General features: G+C 37.8%; 2 protein-coding genes across 17 annotated transcripts in view; both read left to right on the plus strand.

Moving 5' to 3' along the window:
• Positions 1–87: 87 nt before the first annotated feature.
• On the plus strand, positions 88–7,523 carry LOC122882891 (PHD and RING finger domain-containing protein 1-like). 11 transcript variants are annotated; one of them, XR_006379485.1, is made up of 8 exons: positions 97–731; positions 1,778–1,861; positions 1,970–2,094; positions 2,378–2,469; positions 3,782–4,038; positions 6,417–6,517; positions 6,605–6,720; positions 7,183–7,523. XR_006379485.1 is itself a non-coding variant. In XM_044210808.1 (7 exons), exons 1-7 carry the CDS (start codon positions 564–566, stop codon positions 6,640–6,642), a joined length of 804 nt encoding a protein of 267 aa, XP_044066743.1. In that variant the 5' UTR covers positions 88–563; the 3' UTR covers positions 6,643–7,523. The 11 variants fall into 11 exon arrangements, 5 of the variants coding, with proteins under 5 accessions (XP_044066743.1, XP_044066741.1, XP_044066744.1 ...); XR_006379486.1 differs by having other exon boundaries at positions 7,186–7,523; XR_006379487.1 differs by having other exon boundaries at positions 6,417–6,513.
• A 9,767-nt stretch (positions 7,524–17,290) lies between these two features.
• The window catches only part of acap3a (ArfGAP with coiled-coil, ankyrin repeat and PH domains 3a), a 72,488-nt gene continuing 71,333 nt past the window's right edge, over positions 17,291–18,445 (plus strand). For 2 of the 6 annotated variants that reach the window (XM_044211256.1, XM_044211259.1), the window contains exon 1: positions 17,291–17,511. In XM_044211256.1, coding sequence (XP_044067191.1) covers positions 17,465–17,511 — 47 coding nt within the window. In that variant the 5' untranslated portion in view covers positions 17,291–17,464. The remainder of the gene's footprint in view (positions 17,512–18,445) is intronic. The other 4 variants (XM_044211254.1, XM_044211257.1, XM_044211255.1 and 1 more) reach the window with 2 other exon arrangements.

Consider the following 18,445-nt stretch of genomic DNA (forward strand, 5'->3'; position numbering starts at 1 on the left):
AAAAAAGTCAACGCTTGAATGAATTCATGATCTGACGCTTTTATTCTGAAAGAATAGGACCGGAAGTTTGTATATGTATCTTGGAACATGCGCACTTCCATGGGAACCTGACGTAAAATTGAAAGTCTTGGTGTTAGCCCGCTATTTGAATGTTTCAGCTAACATGTGAATTATAATTCTTTTATATAATATATGCTGTAATACTAGCTAGCCAAAAGCAAACACTGTATGGCTAACTTATATTGACTAAGGCCGTACGCAGAAAATGCTTCACGATCACGTTAACGCTAACGTTAGCTAGCTAAACTGAGAAAAAGTAGATTTATAGCTAACGTTAGCTGGCTAACGTTGCCGACCTAAGTAGCTGTTGTTGTCAACATCAACATCTAACGTTAAAGCTCACAGGAAACTCCGACACACCGAGTTATGCTAGATTTAATCTATTCCAGTGTCGTAGCTACTAAATTGAGAAAAAGTAGATTTATAGCTAGCGTTAGTTTAGAGACTCTTCATTTCGATCTTATATTATCATCTACGCTTTCTTGTCCAGTAATATTTAAACCATGGATGAGTTTATTGTGTTAAACACAGAAGGTGGAGAGGGCGCAGATTTCACATCAGATTCAAATAAATGCTATATCTGCCTGAGCCCCTTTGAAAAGCAAGCAGTGGCCTCTCTGGAGAACTGCCAGCATGTCTTTTGCCTTGAATGTATTCTCCAATGGTCCCAGGTAAACATACACTTCACCTGTCACTCCTGTCTAGCAAACATAACCAGTAAAAGTACCAAAAGTAATCATTATGCAGAATGGCACATTTCAGAATAATGTATATCATAATATTGTATTATAATTATTCATGCTTTAATTTGTACATCGGTTTAATGTTGCAGCTGTTAAAGGTGGGGCTAGTTTTAATTATTTTATATGCTGCTGGGTAGGTCGTGAATTTGTGATCACAAAGTCTTAACCTATATAAAATAATACATCATAATTTATTTGTTGATTATATTTTGCAGTATTAATCTGAATCTTAAAAGTAATTAGTAACTAAAGCTATCAAATAAATGTAGTGGAGTAGAAGTAGAAAGTAGCAGAAAATGGAAATACTCAAGTAAAGTACAAGTACCTCAAAATTGTGCGTTAGTACAGCACTTGAGTAAATGTGCTTTCTTAAATTCTGCCAGTAAGGTGTTATATATCCACTTTGGCAGATACTTGCAAGATATACATCAATGTCTAGAAACAAGTTGATTTGTGTTTCAAAGCAACTGTAATTATCCCACCGTAAGGGCTCAGTGCTTTAAGAAAAAGGTTTAAAGACACAGTAGTAGATGCAGTGACATGTGAACATTGTTTAACATCTTTCAGAATGCATTTGAGATTTGAGACAGAAAGGTATTCAGCTTTTTTTTTTTGTTTATCTGTTATCACTTGCGTCATCTGTCAAGCAAAAACTAAACATCTGCTTTCTGCTTCTCAAACGTGAAGATGTGCTGTTTTTCTCTGTTTTATGACATAAAGAAAATATATTTGTGTTTTAGACTGTTGGTCAGACATAACAAGTAATCTTAAGATGTCACCTTGGGCTTTTCTGACATTTTGTGTGCACAACCGTTAATGGATTAATCATCCGATGCGTTACATTACAGCACAGAATGAGAATCAAATTCTAAAGCACTATTATGTCTAAGCTAAGCTGCATGAGAAACCAAGAGACTTTTTTTTTTTTTTTTTGTTGAAATTGAAACATTGTGTTGCTCTGTCTTGAATCCCAGACAGCCAACACTTGCCCGGTGGATCGGAGCAGTTTCGCTTTCATCCACCAGAGACGGTGTACTGGAGGGGACATTCAAAAGAAGGTAATCATTTGCAGTGTGCTGAAGGAAGCTTTCTGCCAAGTTTTTGGAAATATACTGTATGTGGACAGTGTTGAGGGGTGGGGTGCTGAACTGTTTGTGCTGCTGCAGATAAAAGTGAAGACGCAGAAAAAGGATGATGATGAAGAGGAGGGGAGCAATGCTGTTGTCTGCGAAGAATGTGGACGCAGCAACCGCAGGCACCAGCTGCTGGTGTGCATACAGTGTGATTCAGGGTAAGGCATTACACTGCACAAGGTTACACACTTAATTTTTTCAGCACGTTTTGTCATGATTCCACCATCAGATGCTCTTACTTTGGTCTTTAATGTTCAGTACATACATATTTTAGTCAAAGCAGTAGCATTATATTGAGTACAATAGAGAGTTACACTTGACTGACCTTTTTTCCACTGATGTTTTATATCACTGAAACACCTACAAACTCTTGTTGGAGCTGCTGGAAATACAGGTTAAAGGTACTTAATCGCAGAACTGCGGTTGTACTTATTGTTACAGGTATCATATGGACTGCTTGACACCATCATTAAACACAGGCCCTGAAGGTGACTGGATTTGTCCTGAATGTGCGGTCACTCCTCAGCATACAGGTAAAGCTGTGTAGTTAACTAAGTAGGTGCCTGTCACCCGAATACACGCACATTATCTTGTGTTTTTAACTTACTTGTGTTATTATTTTTGTATTGTAGCCCTTCTTTGAAGGACCACACTGGTGTTTTGAGCCCATTAAATAAAAATCATTTATATTTCACATTACTGCCAACCACTTTCCAAAGCGTATAGTACCTGATGAATGTGTCTTCCAGATAGCCACTGGTTTTAGTTCATGTAAATAAAGTATGGCAGTCAATGTTAAAAAAAATAAAATGACATAAAACAAGCAAACAAAAAAAATGTTTAGTGTTATGGCATACTGTGAGAATATTGATTTTTATACCACACTGGCATGAACTGACACTACAATAATAATAGACTTTATTTATAGCACGTTTCAAAACAAAGTGCTTTACATGGTTGAACCAGGATTACAACATTTCAGGACTGCAATAAGGCAAATAAAATAAAAAAATAATACAAACATAAAATGGAAGAAAAAAAACAACAATAATATAAGATAAAAAACAATAACAATAATACACTAGTAGCTGCCTGCAAGAATCAATTCATCCATACTATAGATCAGATATAGCAACATTTCTAAATTGCTCTCTGTTTGGAAGTCTGAAAAGGAAGTAGTGCACGACTGCCTGTAGTCTCTCTCGGCTGCTGTAAGATAGACTGTAACATCCAGAAATAGATAATAATAGATAATAATAATACAATTCTTTAAAGTTGCAGTGAGACAACATAACATAGGGACTATACCAAAAGTGGCCAAAGTAGTTCAGTGACAGTTGACAATAGGAGGTAATTTATCTGGTTTATTAAAACCTGACTAATATTATTTGATTTGTAAATAATGATTACATTTCATCTTTCTATTATAACCAGGTTATATATATGTTCCTATATATAATTTAGTTACTTATAATTCTGTAAATGCTTGTATTATTTGATCATTTTGAATAATTCCTTGCTCTTATAATGATACTGATACTCACTGTGTGATGGAGGGTCTAATGTCAGAGCTAAATACACAACCACCCAGACCCTCCACTGTCCAGGTACTGACACACACACACACACACACACACACACACACACACACACACACTCACTAACAACATCAACACACTTCTGCAATATGATTTTCTGAATTGTACTATTTTGTTTTTCTTTTAATCTCATTATTACTTGGAGCTTTGGCGATATTGTCTTTGTTACACTCATGCCAATAAAGCATATTGAATTGAATTGAAATTTTGATGTAGTTTTTCTTTTTGTGAAATTGTCCCTGTACAGACGGCTTCATGGTGGAGGAGGAGATCAGTGATGGAGAACTAATGGACCTCCTAGCCGAAATAGGTGAAACTGCATCTACCAGCAGTCGCCTTCGGCCGTCCACCACAAATCATCGCAGCAGCACCATTGAACGACGACACAGCCAGAGGATCCAGAGCAGAGCCAGCGGCGATCCTAATCCTCGCCCCCAAACCTCCTGGGTCAGTTCAACATTACACAGAGAGAGTGTCATCTGTTTATCTACCAAACGGCGTGAGGTGAAAATGCAGAGGTCCCCACTTTCAGTATGTTATAATTTGTCGTTAATGTGTGCATCAAGTGACAAGCTCATTTTGACTTTACAAGATGTGCACAATACTGGAGTTAATGTGTACAAGAAGCACAGTATGTCTCTAAAGTAGACAGTTAGTGCTCAACAGTATGACCAAAATATGACAAAATTTTAACATGATTGCCAGTATGATGTTATTTGACAATATTATATCTTCTAATATAAAATTCATGCTAAATACTAGCCCCGGCTTGTTCCTGTCATGTATCACCATTACATTCGAGTCACAGAAGTAAGCATCCTTTTTTCTGTAAAATATATACCAGGTGATTTTTGAAAAACCAAGAAAGTCGTTTAACAACTCTTACCGTTGTCCTCAGAGACTCTTCTAACCAACCTGGATGAAGAAATATTCTCTTTGCTGCATGAAAACGAGATGTTTAACCAGTTTCTTATGTTGCAACTTTGTTTCCTGCCAGAAATGACATACCTGCTAGCTCATTTTGTGTGACACAAGGAAAATATAAATACATTATTCTTTTATGATATAAAATAATAGAAAGTAACATCAATATAGACAAATATTACCAATAATGAGACGTTTTTAATTATATAAATTGTGCAAGGACATTTCCGTCTACCAATTTTTGTTTGGATTAGGAAACCGAGTCGCAACTGGGGAAACGGGTTAAACATCTCTCTTATCGTGCAGCAAATGGCACATGTTTTCATCCAAATGGTTAGAAGAGTCTTTGAGGATTCTGGAAATACCTTCAGAACTGCGGTAAGAGCTATTCAGCTACTTTCTGGGCTTTTCAAAGATAATTGGGTATTAATTTATTTAGAAGAACAGATGCTTAGCTCTTTTAGTTGAAACAGCAACCGATGAGTTCACTTCAGTTTCTTCATTTAGATTGTTGACTCTCAAAATTCCTTCAAATAAATAAAACAAAATATGCCGTAAATCACCTAAGATCAATCAAATACAGTAAGTGAAATTCATACGTTTCATTTAGAACATAAAGACTGAACGGTAAGAAAAATTTAAATTAAAACCTTTGATTTATGGGAAATATGTGAACCCTGTGTATCTCATCAAAAAGAAAAATGCAAAACATTAAAATTTAATGTATTCCATTAACTTTACCCTGCACGTTATTCATTTAAGTAACCTCAAGTATGCAACCAACCAAGTACGTAGGGCAAAGCAGAATTCTTCACACACAGACTGTGGTTTCATTCCTTTTACAGATTGTGTGCCAGACAGTCCTGTACGGGCATCGCTGTGGCATTTCACCACATTTCCTGCTTTGCTTACATGTGCTGTTAGCAGTGATACTGTAACAGCTGCAGGTGTTTGTGGTTATACTGTCTGAAACAAGCGTTTTGGCCCTCTTGAGTTCATCTGTGTGTTTCTGCTTGTGTAGACATTGGTTGTGATTTCTGATATACCTGTTCTTGAAGCAGGGGGCAGATAGCCTGGGTTCCCTGTTTTCATTGCCTTTGAGAGGCTTGTATCATCTTCTTCAGAGCTCTTGGTACTCTTTTACAGATTTTAAATTTAGAAAAGAGAGAACTGATATTGGATCGTGAATCAGTATCGGTATCAGATACCCTGAGTTTAGGTATCTGTATGTCAAAATATTCTGTCTTTTAAAGAAGACCTTAAAAATGTCTGGTGTATTGGCATCTTTCCATTCTTTGAGTTCAGTTCAGTTTACATCTTTGCTATCTCACAAAAGGAGATTCTTTTTGCAGCATGGCAGCATATAAAACATAAAGACAATAAACACACAATTGAAGACATTAAAAGTACTGGTACTATACACACAATACAGAATACAATAAAAAGTTTTAAGTAATGAAAGAAAAGAAAAGTTGCAACAATAAGAAGAGGGATAAGATAAAGTGCTAAGAGGAGGTTTATGGTGCATTATTACAATTAAGAGTTTATTGTACATGTTGTAATACATTTTGTAAACCTGTATCCAAGGGGGAGCATGCCAGATTCCTTAAAGAGAGGATGGAGCCGAATTTTCTAAAATGGATTTAGCTTTCATTCTTTCTCATGAAATGGTGTTTGTTTCTTTCAAAACACAGAATTCACATTATATTGTAAATTTGTGTACATTTTATCAATGGGAACTTGAAATCTTTACTATATACGAAGACAAAATTCAGTTGATGGCAGTTCTACAAAAATGCACACATTGATGTGAATATACTGGTAAATAAGGCACCATCCAACCACATCATCAGGTGTCGCTTTCCGTGTTTTGCTTCTGATCTGTAAAAGACAACCTTCTGTAACATTGGTGTTAATCTCTATAAATGATCTTTTTTTTTTTTGTTCTTGTTTCTCAGCATGTACCTAAATACTTGTTACTGGCATCAAAGCCTGCAGCTACAACAGATGAAGTAGCTGCACTTGATCACAGTGATACCAGCAATGCTACAGTCAGTAAGTCAGTAACTGTCAGTCAACTTCCCCACAGCTTCAAGAGCCTGTCCATCCTTTGATAGTTAACATTATCTGTTTTGGTGTTTCACAGAGTTAAACACAAGAAAAAGAAGGAAGCGTGCAGCTTGAGCTTCTGACACCAAGAGGAGTAGACGTTGGAAGATGGTGTGTGTCGTCGCTGCCTGAGAAATGTCACAGCAGATTAAGGTGCTCCTGTCAGAAATGACCACATGGTGGCAGCACTGTGTTAACAGTTGGAGTTGTTGAGTTTCAGGCATAAACATTATAGCTGCTTTTCCACCAGGAACTTTTATCCCCAGGAACTACTTTTTAAGGAACTAAAAAGTTCCTTCAGCCCACTGTTGTGTGCATTTCCACCGCAGTCTAAAGACCAGTGAAGATTTGGCAAATTACACCCATTACACCTGTTTTAAATACTGAGCTAACTGGTGTATAATGGTGAAATTGAGAGCCACTACTTCCTTAGAGCTTTGTAATATTAGAATATGGTAACACAAGCATAAACATTATGTGTCTTTTTATATATATATAGTAGTATATACTTGTTTTCAGATATAAGAATAGCCACTATACACACATTTAGTTCCACAACTATTTATTAATCTGCAGAAATATAAATATGCAAAATACAGTGTTTGTGTGCTTCAGCAGGAGACATGGGACGAGGCCTGCTGGTGGTCGCAGGAGTAAACACACTGGTCTGCAGCCTACAGTTCACTTTACCCGTCCGTTTCATCTGAAAAACACAGTGGGGAAAAAATAAACGTTGTGTCTCACTGCAACGACATTAACAAGATATCATTTTGTATGATCCCAGCCATGTGAGGGAACTGACCAAACTTGTGTGCTGGTGCTTTTCTGTTTCTTTTTACAGTGATGTTGTTTGCTGTGCTTTGTAAAAACTATTGTTGAATGTTTTTGTTTTTACTTTTGGCATTATTCTGTACTTGTCTTACTGTCAATAAATCCCATAAAAAGACCAAAACCAACAATGCATCCGCCTCTCAATACTTTATGACTTCTCTACCCTGTCTGTAGCATTCAGCCCAAAGCCCATTGGTTCTTACTGAAGACATAAATCTTTAAATTAAACTTTACATTTATGACCCATTTAAAAAAAACATTAGTAAACATTACTCAAACGAGTAAATAGTGCATTTATTTGTTTGATTATTGACAGTGTCGGATTAATACACATTGGGTGCTATAGGGAGTATTTAGGGCACCAGGATGGTGTATGTGGGATTGAGACAAACTTAACTACAGTGTGTGTGTTCATGTAAATGAAGTAACATATCACCCAGTGCAACAATGTGGCTCACCACCAACCACTACGACTAATGGAAAACCTGCTGCAGCAGGAGGTACACTTGTTGTCCAATTAAATATAAACTTAATTAACTGCTTTGTAAAATGAATTCCTTCAAAGTAGTCTGCTTCTAATCTGCTGTGTAGGGAGAACTTTCATAATTTTTGGCAAATTAGAAGTGGAACACAAGCTTTTACATTAACATATCTTTTTCAATACTAAGTGTGAAACAAGACTAAGAGTCTACAGCCAAGCTAGTACAGCTCTGAGGCTGTACTTAGGCACAGCGGTGCTTTGAGCTAAATGCTAACACCAGCATGCTAACTTTCTCACAATGCTAATGCTGATATGCTGATGTTTAGTAGATTTAGCAGGTGTCATGTTTACCATGTTCACCATTTTAGTTTAGCAATTTAGCATGCTAATATTAATTAGCACAAAGTACAGCTGATGCTGATAGGAATGTCATTAGCTTTGCAGAAATATGCTGATGGCGCTAGATGAGAAGTCGAGACCACTTCAGTTATTACAATTCATCCTGAGGGGAACATGAATGGCTGCATCAAATTTCATGGCAAACCATCTAACAGTAGTCGAGATATTTCACTCAAAACCGCAAATGTCAACCTAATGGTGGCACTAGAGGAAAAGTCACAGGATCACCAAAGTGATTACAATACATCGTTTAGGAAGCGTGAATATTTGTACAAAATTTTGAGCCAATCCATCTAATAGATGTGGAGATATTTCACAGGATTACTGAAAAATAACTGATAAACTACTACTGATAAAAATCAGGGAATCACCAAAGTCAAGTTTCATCCTCTGGAGACTGTGAATGTCTGTACAAAATTTCATGGCGATCCATCCAATAGTTGTGGAGATATGGGGGTAGACATAGAAGGACCTTGGCCAAAAGACATATGCGAAGCAACTGGGGTGTCAGAGAATCAAAGACTTAGACTTCAATAGGAAGCAGCTCCTCTGCTCGTCTGCAGGATCCCCTCATCCCCCAATCGCTTAGCAACACCAGCCTCAGTGATTTCTCAGGGTCTCGTCCAGCCGTTCCCGAGAGGAGTCTGCCTCAATCAGACACACTCTGTTGTTTCTGGTTGTCTGATATGAAATCCAGCCTTTAATGTCCAATAGCATCATGTGTTGGAATAGACACTTTAAAATCTGAACTAGTTTGTGAGAAATACAATAAAAAAGACTAATGTGACATCGAGAAATCATTCCAACAAAATAACTTGCTGAACCGTTACATCTGCTCAGTGTGATCCCTGACATTACAGTTAAGGTATTATAGCTCATATGTATCCATGTTGATCCGTGTGTGTGTTGTGATTCAGTGGGCGGGCACTTAACAAGCCTGCAGCTCATCTTGCCCTACTTTTCCCCCAAAACAATGTGCACACGTTCACCTTCATTGGCCAGACATGTTTGCTGAGCAAAATGAAATGAAGAAAATGTCCAAGCTGAGACACCATAAGGTGTGTAAAACCAAGTGTACCCAAGAAAGCACTCTCAGTTTCTTGTTTGTTGGTTTACCCTTACTTAAGCAATTAGCTTAGGCTCACTGGAGATTTAAAGGCCATTTTAAAATACTGAATTGAATGAATCTTCTGGCTGATCTGACCTTGTTTTTGGGGCTGTATAAAGAACTGTGGCCACTTGTGTTAATTAATATATGACTGATACCAAAAGTCACGTTTGATTCAGAAACCTTTTATATAAAATTTCTAGGTATGACATTTGTAATTTTTTATTTTTAGCCACACTAGCAGCTTGGCTCTAAGAATGGCAATGTTGATGTGTCCACCACATTGTTCAAGACTGAAATATTTCCACAACTATTGGTTGGATTGCCAAGAAATTTTGTAGACACATGGGCCGCCTGCTGCCCCCGTGTTCCTTCTCGACAACTGGCTACTACAGTTGTTATTGGCTCTGTTACTATTACCGTCATCATTATTTCTATAGCTGTCATTCCTATTATTATTAATTTATTAATATTAATATTACCACTACCATTACATTATTACTATTTAAAAAAAATATAGGTGGTATTTGCATTATGCTTCCCATCTTTCCTATTTCATAATAAAGACCAACTAGAAAATGAATGCAATGAGTCACAGGCGAGGGAGCATGTAGGATCTCCATTATCCAACAGCTAGCATCCAATCACAGGGACGTGTCAAGTACTAGCCTATCACTGCACAGTAGTAGCAGGCTTGACACAAAATGGGTGGGTGAAAAAATTACACGTTGATGACCAAATACCTCCAAAACTGACGACATTCACACGTTGTACTATGTCGTTTGTTTGATCAGTTACAAAACCTGTATAAAGTGTAAAAAATTACAATTTGTGGTTTTCCAGGTGCTGGTAAGCACATTTTGATACATTTGAACAGAGCCAGGCTTTTCCCCCTTCTTTATGCTAAGCTAAGCTAATTGCCTCCTGGCTCTAGCTTCATATTTAAAGAACAGACATGAGAGTGGTATCGATCTTGTCTAAGTCAAGGCGTAAAAGTGAATAAGCGAAATATTTCTTAAAGGCCTTCTTTGTTATTGGTAAACAGGCTGATCTGGTTGAACAGGCTACATTGTTCTTTTGTTGATACAGCTTCAGCCAAATAATCTATTTTTCTGAAGATGTAAGCTGCTTTGCAGCTGTAATGATGTCAATTTCACTTTCAGCAGTCAACACCACAGTCGACCCTACATGACCCTTTGTTTCACCATTCATTAAACTCTACCATCCTTAAACCTGGTGGCGGGGATTTGGACTCCTTCTGGACATCTGAATATTTGATACTAGTCAAGCTGACACAGTGAAACAGGCTTCCTGAGTACTTTCCTTTGTTTCTGTTCCAGCTGTTCCAGCTTTGACCCAGTGCTCACCCTATCCACTCTTTATGAGATCCTGTCACTGTCTCCCTCACAGGAATCGCTGACAGGAACAACATACTGCAGCCTTTTGAAGAGCCGTCCAATGGATAAGGACCTGGGCCTTACACTAACACAACTGACACACAATGGAGCCAAAGTTAAAATTTCTAATGACTCGCTGCTCCAGAGAGAGTCTGTTTATTAGTACGGTATATAAAGATTTAGTGACGATAAAATGCAATTGAGTGACTCTAAACCACATTCCATTCAAAAATACAGAATTTGTTGTGCTTCCATGCATGTGAAGCACCTAAATGTATTTTCTTCATCTAAGAAAAAAACTATTTAAACCCAGATGAGGTTCTCTTTTGGGGAAATAGGCTTATTTGCTTTCTTGCCGGGAGTTAGATGAGAAGATCAATACCACTCTCATGTCTGTATACTAAATATGAAGCCAGAGCCAGGACGCGATTAGCTTAGCTGGAAGCAGATGAAAACAACTAGCCTGGCTCTGTCCAAAAGTTAAAACATATATTTAACAGCTTTTGTTTTTTCTTTTAGCGTTACAGCAAAAAAAAAAAAAAAAAAAATAGCGCTACTAGCATGGCTGTAGTTTTACCAGGCTAGCTGTTACCCCCTGCTTCCAGTCTTTACGCTAAGCTAAGCTAATTGCCTACTGGCTCTAGTTCATATTTAGCAGATATGAGAGTGGTATTGATCTTGTCATCTCTCAGAAAGAAAGTGAACTACAGTATTTCCCAAAATGCTGAACTATTCCTTTTTTTTCCCCCTGAAGAAGTCTGGAACTCTGTGAAATTAGCTCAAGAACAGCATTGTTTTCAGTTTCATGTCAATGCATTTGTGTTGTTCTTTTATACTTTTGAAGGGGTTTCATAGGTTCTGCATTTATGTAACATAATCTACTTATTAGAAGACCATGAAAACATATAGCTAAATGAAAAGCATGGAAATCCCCACCCCCCGAAGTTATTTTGCTGCAGCAGCAGTGATGCAGTGGAGCTGATGCTGGAAGGCGTATCACCACCCAGGAGCGATGCTGAGAGCTGCAGAGGCAGAGAGGCACTTTGGCTGACACATTAGCTACACGGGCTAATGTGCATTGGCAGAGCTGCTAAATAAGTCAGCAGTGATGTTATGACTGCAAACAGCTTCTGGCAATGGGGGTTTCAAACTTAGAAAGGTCATGTGTCAAGGGCTTTTGGATGTTACCCAGTATGCAGAGCGAGAATATAATTTATTAAAATAAGTATTATTATCACAACATGCAGTATCCTTTAGTTCAGTGGTTCCCAATCACACAAAGCTATGTCCACTTGTGACCCCTTGCCCCTGGTGGCATAACTCTACTGGTTATGACCAGTTTAACCAAAGATCTTGTTCTACAGTATTTGAATATTTTTAGAGGTATAATTGTACAGAAATGCACTTGAAAAAAGATTAGAATAAAGTATAAAAAAAATAAACAAAATTTGGTGCAGCAGAAATAGTTTTTTTCTGCTTTCCTATCCAGTTCATCATCTTGTGGCCCCTCAGATTTGTCTTCCAACCCATTGTGGGGGTCCAGGTTGGGAATCACTACTTACTGCTACTCTAAAGTTCACTAATTAACACATTATATCTCTTTTGTCCAATCCGTACAAAAACGGAAGCATACAATCAACAATTTGCAGTTTTTTGGGGAGTTATGTGTGACTATTTCTTGGGCGGGATCAGTAACTTCCTGGAGTCTCCACTGGTTGCCTGGCAATTAGTCCTGGTCAAGAAATAGTTTGGCACATAACCCCCCATAAAATGGATAATTGTTGTTTTTACACTTCAATTTCTGTACAGATTAAACAAACAAATACAACATGTTAATTAGTGAGCTTTAGAGGTGTTGGTAGCTGGATTTTATTACCTTTGGACAGTGCCAGGCCAGTAGCTTCATATTTACTGTACAGATGTTGTATCAATCTTCTCATCTAACTCAAGAAAGTGAATAAGGGTATTTCCCAAATCGTCAAACTATTCCTTTAAGATTTCAATTTTTATCTCTTTCCTTTACGCTGAATAGAAATAATAAATTCTGCAGAGCTCTGTCAAAAGCATAAACAATATCAAACAACTACTACAATACCATGATCATGCCAGTATGCCTCTATATTTCCATCCACCTTCTAAGTACACTTGGCGCACACACACACACTAGTGGCAATTGTGTGAGCGCAGCAGTCCTATGGCAAGATTAAAATTAATTTAGAATAGACTTGGGAATACATTTTCTAAGTCAGTGCTGAGAAGACATATGCATACATAATACAGAACATTCATGCAGCATCTGTACATGCCTCATTGGTAGTGGCTTGTAGAGCCTTGCACCTGCAGTCAGATGGCATAACATTACAAGCTGTGTGTTCAGTGGCAGCTCTCTCTAGCAGACCAAAGAGAGGAGCAAAAGTAGGTCACCCTCCCAGAGACCCACACATCTCTCCCAGTATTTCCACACTGCAGCAGTGCATGTGTCTGCCACGAGAGGGCCTCTGATGGGAGCAAAAATCGGAGTCGACAGCTCCCTTCCACTTTTCCTGCACAAAGGCAGAAAAGCCTTATCCCTGCTCCATTACTGATATGACAGCTAGGCAGTCTCCACTGTAAATCATCTTGCTGTCAAGCACCCAATTCTGTTCATCATATGACTCAAATCTGCCCCAAAGACCTCACCGATTACCTTTTCAAATCTTAAAGGAATTGTTCGACATTTGGGAAACAAAAAGTAGAGTGATGCCACTCTCACATCTGTCCGTTAAACATGAAACAACAGCCGGCAGCAGGCTAGCTTAGCTTAGCATAAACACTGGAAAAGGGGACACAGTTAGCTTGGCTCAGTCTGAAAGTTACAAAATCAGTGTCGTTTTAACGCAGAGCTGTTGACTTGCTCAAAATAGCAATGCTAACATGCTGATGTTTAGCAGGAATAATGCTCACCATCTAATTTTAGAGTGTTAGCATGCTAACATTTGCTAACACAAAGAACAGCTGAGGGTGATGGGAATTTCATTTGTTTAGTATTGGATATATACAAACCTGAAAACTGACGATGGTGATAGATGGAAAGTTAAGGGATCACCAGTTATTACGATTCATGCTAAAGGGGAACATAAATGCCTGTACCTATGATCATGTGCTGCTGCTGTAATAAAATCCAGAATGGTATAGATTATTTGCATGCTACCAAGTTTGCTCTTAAATTTCTCCAGCTTTCAGATCAGCTGACTGCTGACTCAACAGCTTCATAAAGAAGCAGTAGGTGCTTTGATCTCAGATTAGTAAAAGGAACTGGGGGTGAGGCAAAGAGGGAGAGGAGGGATGGTGGGGGGAGTCACATGTCTTAGTCCCTAAAGCAGTGAAGGACTTGCACGAAGAGAAAGCAGAGCTGCCGTATCGGTGGAGCACCTGCTTTTAGTGCTTCAGGCTTCTTCTGTATAACGGGTGATAGTCCTGGTTTTATAATCTCCAGGTTATAGTGGAACAGATTTTTCACCTCCAGCAGAACTAAAACAAGCAAAGAGTGTAAAGCCATGCTGGCAGCTCTGTGAGCCTGCACAGCGGTGCTTTGAACTAAATGCTAATGTCAATGACAATGCTAACATGCTGATGTTTAGCAGTTGTAATGTTTACCATGTTCACCATCTCAGTTTAGTACGTTAGCATGCTAACATTTGCTAATTAGCACTAAACAAAAAGTACAGCTGAGGCTGATGGGAATGTCGTCCGTTTTATTGAACCACACTATTGGACAAAATAAAAATTTTGACCCGATGATGGCGCTTGATGAGTAGTCAGGGGATCACCAAAGTTATTGCAATTCATCCTGATGAACATGAATGCCTGTGTCAAATTTCATGGCAATGCATCAAATCGTTGTTGAGACGTTTAACTCAGAACTACAAATGTGAAGGAAAAATAAGGGGATCACCAAAGTCAGTAGGATATATTGTCTGGGAACCATGAATGTCTGTGCAACATTTCATGGCAATCCATCCAATAGATATTGAGATATTTGGATCAAAGTGGTGGACCGACCAACCGACCAACATTGTCATCCCTTGAGCCACTGCCACAGCTGATAAAGCCTGTATCGTTCCTCTGAGATTCAGTGACTGATGGTGGTATTTAGTCAAGACACTTCTGCTTTGAGTGGATGAGATCATCTCCATTCATGGCCTGAGCGGCAGCCTTTTTAAAGCCGGGATCAGATGGAACAATGACGCTCTATGAAAACCTGCAGAGCAGGCGCTCTTTCTCCAAGCTTTCCCATTTCCTGTGAATTAATAATAGCCTTGCTGGGGAAATGGATTAAGATACCCTCATTTAACAGCTGCATGGGAAAGTAGATAAATATAGCAACCCTTGGATGTGTTAAAGGTGTAAAGGTTTCTTTGAAGTGTTTTGGAATCAAGCAATTAGTTTCCCTTAGTCAGGCTTTTACATTAAATAGATTTCACAGCTTGCACAGCAGTAAAACATGATGATCTGACATGGAGAACATACCATACTGTATCAGAGGCGTGGAAAAGATGAGAGCGGTGAATCTGACTGTAGGGAGCATCACTAAACCAACAGCAGCAACTGAAGCCATCGTGGGCGTTTGCTTATTCACTGCTCGAGTTAACACACCAGAGAGTATAAAAATACCTTCATCACACTTCTCTGATAAAGATGTAACTGAAATCTCAGGCACAGTGAAGAATTATCTTGTCTCTTGAAAATGCAGAGAATAACAGAATGGGAGTTATTAAGGAGGTACAAGGTAATTTATTTGTCATTTTACAACACAAGGTTGCACAACTTAATTAATTTGTAACCTCTTCATGCTACACACATAGAACCTGTAGGTATTTTCTATTTTTACCTGTCATGACTGAAATTTAAATGTTTTCTTTTTGCTGTTTTAAAAGTAAACAATGAAACATGACTGAATCTCGGGATTAAATATCTTTCGTATGTAGGCTAGAAGAGATTATTGTTCAGGGAAATCATGTTGCATTCATTCAAATGAAGTGGAACGTGACGTCACGTTCTAAACGTTCTCATCATAGACTGTGTAAAAGGTTCTCGCTGAGCGTGTGTTGCTTTCAAGTGCTATCGGAAATATTAAAGTTATTACGAGTTGTGTGCAGAGCGACACTGAGCAGCTGTTAAATGACGGGATTTGCTGTGTGATCAGTGGTGGAAAGTAACAAAGTACATTTACTCAAGAACTGTACTTAAGTACAATCTTGAGATAATTTTATGCTACTTTATACTACTACATTTCAGAGGAAAATATTGCACTTTTTATTTAACTACATTTATTTGACATCTGTTACTAGTTACTTTGAAGATTAAGATTTTACATACAAAACATATTATGAATGTATGCAATATAATGAAATTTTGTCAATTAATCTACCCAACAGTATATAAAGTAGTTAAATTAGCCTAACCTCAACCAGCTACCTACAACTTTAAAATGCTGCTTACATGGCAATGCAACAATAATATACTGTATACAATATCATAACACTCTGAATGGGTCTATTCTGCACATACAGTAAGTAGGCCTACTTTTATCTTTGATACTTTAAGTACATTTTGCTGTTGATGCTTCTGTACTTTTACGTATGTAAAATTTTGAATGTGGACTTTGACTTGTCACTTGAGTATTTTTACAACGTGGCATTTTTGGAAATTGAACTAATATTGGCTTTATAGTGTCAAAACTGAGTTGAACTTTTGAACTGTACAGATAGCCTTTAAGATGAAATGCTGCTTACAAAGTTTATAGAAAACTACAATCTCTGTGTTTTTACTTAAGTAAAAGTAGCAATACCACAATGTAAAAATGCACCATTACAAGTAAAAGTCCTGCATTCAGAGCTGCACAGTATAAAGAGCAAGTAAAATGTGTTCCACCTTTACGAGCTGCAACATTAAAGTGATGTACACACTAATGTATCAGTAATTATAATATCTGAAATTGGCCAGTCTGCATAATGAGTACTTTTACTTTTGGTACTTTAATTATAGTTTGATGCTCTAATTTTAAATGCATGACTTTTACTTGTAACAGAGTATTTCTACACTGTGGTATTGCTACATAAGTAAAAGATCTGTGTACTTCCACCACAGGCTGTTAATAAATGTAGTGGAGTAAATGTAAACATGGGTAAATTAATCGAAAAAAATGGCATCATATTGTATAAATTCATAATATGTTTTGTATGTAAAATCAAAGTAACTAGTAGCTACAGATGTAAAAAAAAATGTAGTGGGGTAAAAAGTACATATTTCCATCTGAAATGTAATGGTATTAAGTAGCATGCAAGGGCTGTTTTCAAGTAAAGTACAAGTACCTCAAACTGTATCTGAGTAAATGTTACTTTTCACTACTGATCGTTTCCCACTAAAAAGAAGCTGAGTATGTTATGCTATAGGCTCCAAATCGTACGCTAGATGTGGCGTATTAAAACTCCGAGCCTAGCAAGGAGCACATGAAGGCAGCACAGGGTCCAGTACTGGCTGAGGCAGCTCCGGAGCCTCAGAGCGGGACTGAGTGAACCGCTGCAGGAACAGGAGACTGGAGGGAGGCTCTCTGTGTCGGATATTTACATCTCTGCTTTACTCTACCTGGGACATGAAACCCGTATTTTAAGCGCGTTAAAGACTTTACTCCAGCCCAAGATGACGGTGGATTTTGAAGAATGCATTAAAGATTCACCCCGGTTCAGGTAAGCACATGAACTGTTGAACGCCACAATTCGCATACAAGACTGTACGACATCTGTTGTTTGCGGGTTAGTTCTTATCCCAGGCATTGAATGCAAGTGCGATCTGTCCACGTGTCTTCTCTGTTATATTGCATGTTGAACTAAATTGCGACACGTTGCACTTAAATCTCAGTGGGATTAATACTTTGATCCGATAAATGGTGTCTGGATTACAATTACAGTCAGATTTGTGAGTATTTTCACAGCCTCCCGGTCACTCGTGTCGTACAGTAGGTATGATGATGATGATGAGCAATGCAGCCATATGAGTTGTCACATGGGCTGAGATGGAGCTGCAGAGATGAAGTCTTATCTGTTGGTTCCTCACGTTGTCCGATTATTTCATTGCTTTTCCCCTCGTGCTACCACACTTTGTTTTTTTTATTGATCTGCATCCATTTGACTCTAATCCAGAAGAAATAAAGGGTAATGGTTGGATATGATTCACTATAGTTTCTAAAAGGCATTCCTCATAACTCTGTATTGATTTCCCTTAAAAAACTAGAGCTGCAACTATGATTTTTCTTTCTTTATTGATTAATTGGTTAATTGTCTGCTCTATAAAATGTCAGAAAAAGTGAAGAATTTCTCTACAGTGATGCCTTGTCTTGTCTGACTAAATCCAAATTCTTTGGGTTTTTTCTTGTACAATTTTTTGACATTATATAGCCAAAACGATTCATCTATTAGTCAAGAAGATAATGTGCAGATTGATCGATCATAAGATTGCATCCCTAAAAACAATAAGACAATATAATTCCACTGAAAGTCAATAGATGATAATACTAGGGCTGCAATTTAAGATTATTTTCATTTATTAATTAATCGTTGATTAATCATTCTGGCCTATAAAATGTGAAAAATGATCATCACAATTTCCTAAAACCAAAGGTAA

Source organism: Siniperca chuatsi, linkage group LG10 (genome assembly GCF_020085105.1).
Source record: "Siniperca chuatsi isolate FFG_IHB_CAS linkage group LG10, ASM2008510v1, whole genome shotgun sequence".
Classification (NCBI taxonomy): Eukaryota; Metazoa; Chordata; class Actinopteri; order Centrarchiformes; family Sinipercidae; genus Siniperca; species Siniperca chuatsi.

Coding starts and splice junctions, on each gene's coding strand:
- LOC122882891 (XM_044210804.1), top strand. CDS start 564: ATGGATGAGTTTATTGTGTTAAACACAGAAGGTGGAGAGGGCGCAGAT. Junction 1,862..1,969: donor GAGGGGACATTCAAAAGAAG/GTAATCATTTGC, acceptor GTGCTGCTGCAG/ATAAAAGTGAAGACGCAGAA. Junction 6,518..6,604: donor AGCAATGCTACAGTCAGTAA/GTCAGTAACTGT, acceptor GGTGTTTCACAG/AGTTAAACACAAGAAAAAGA.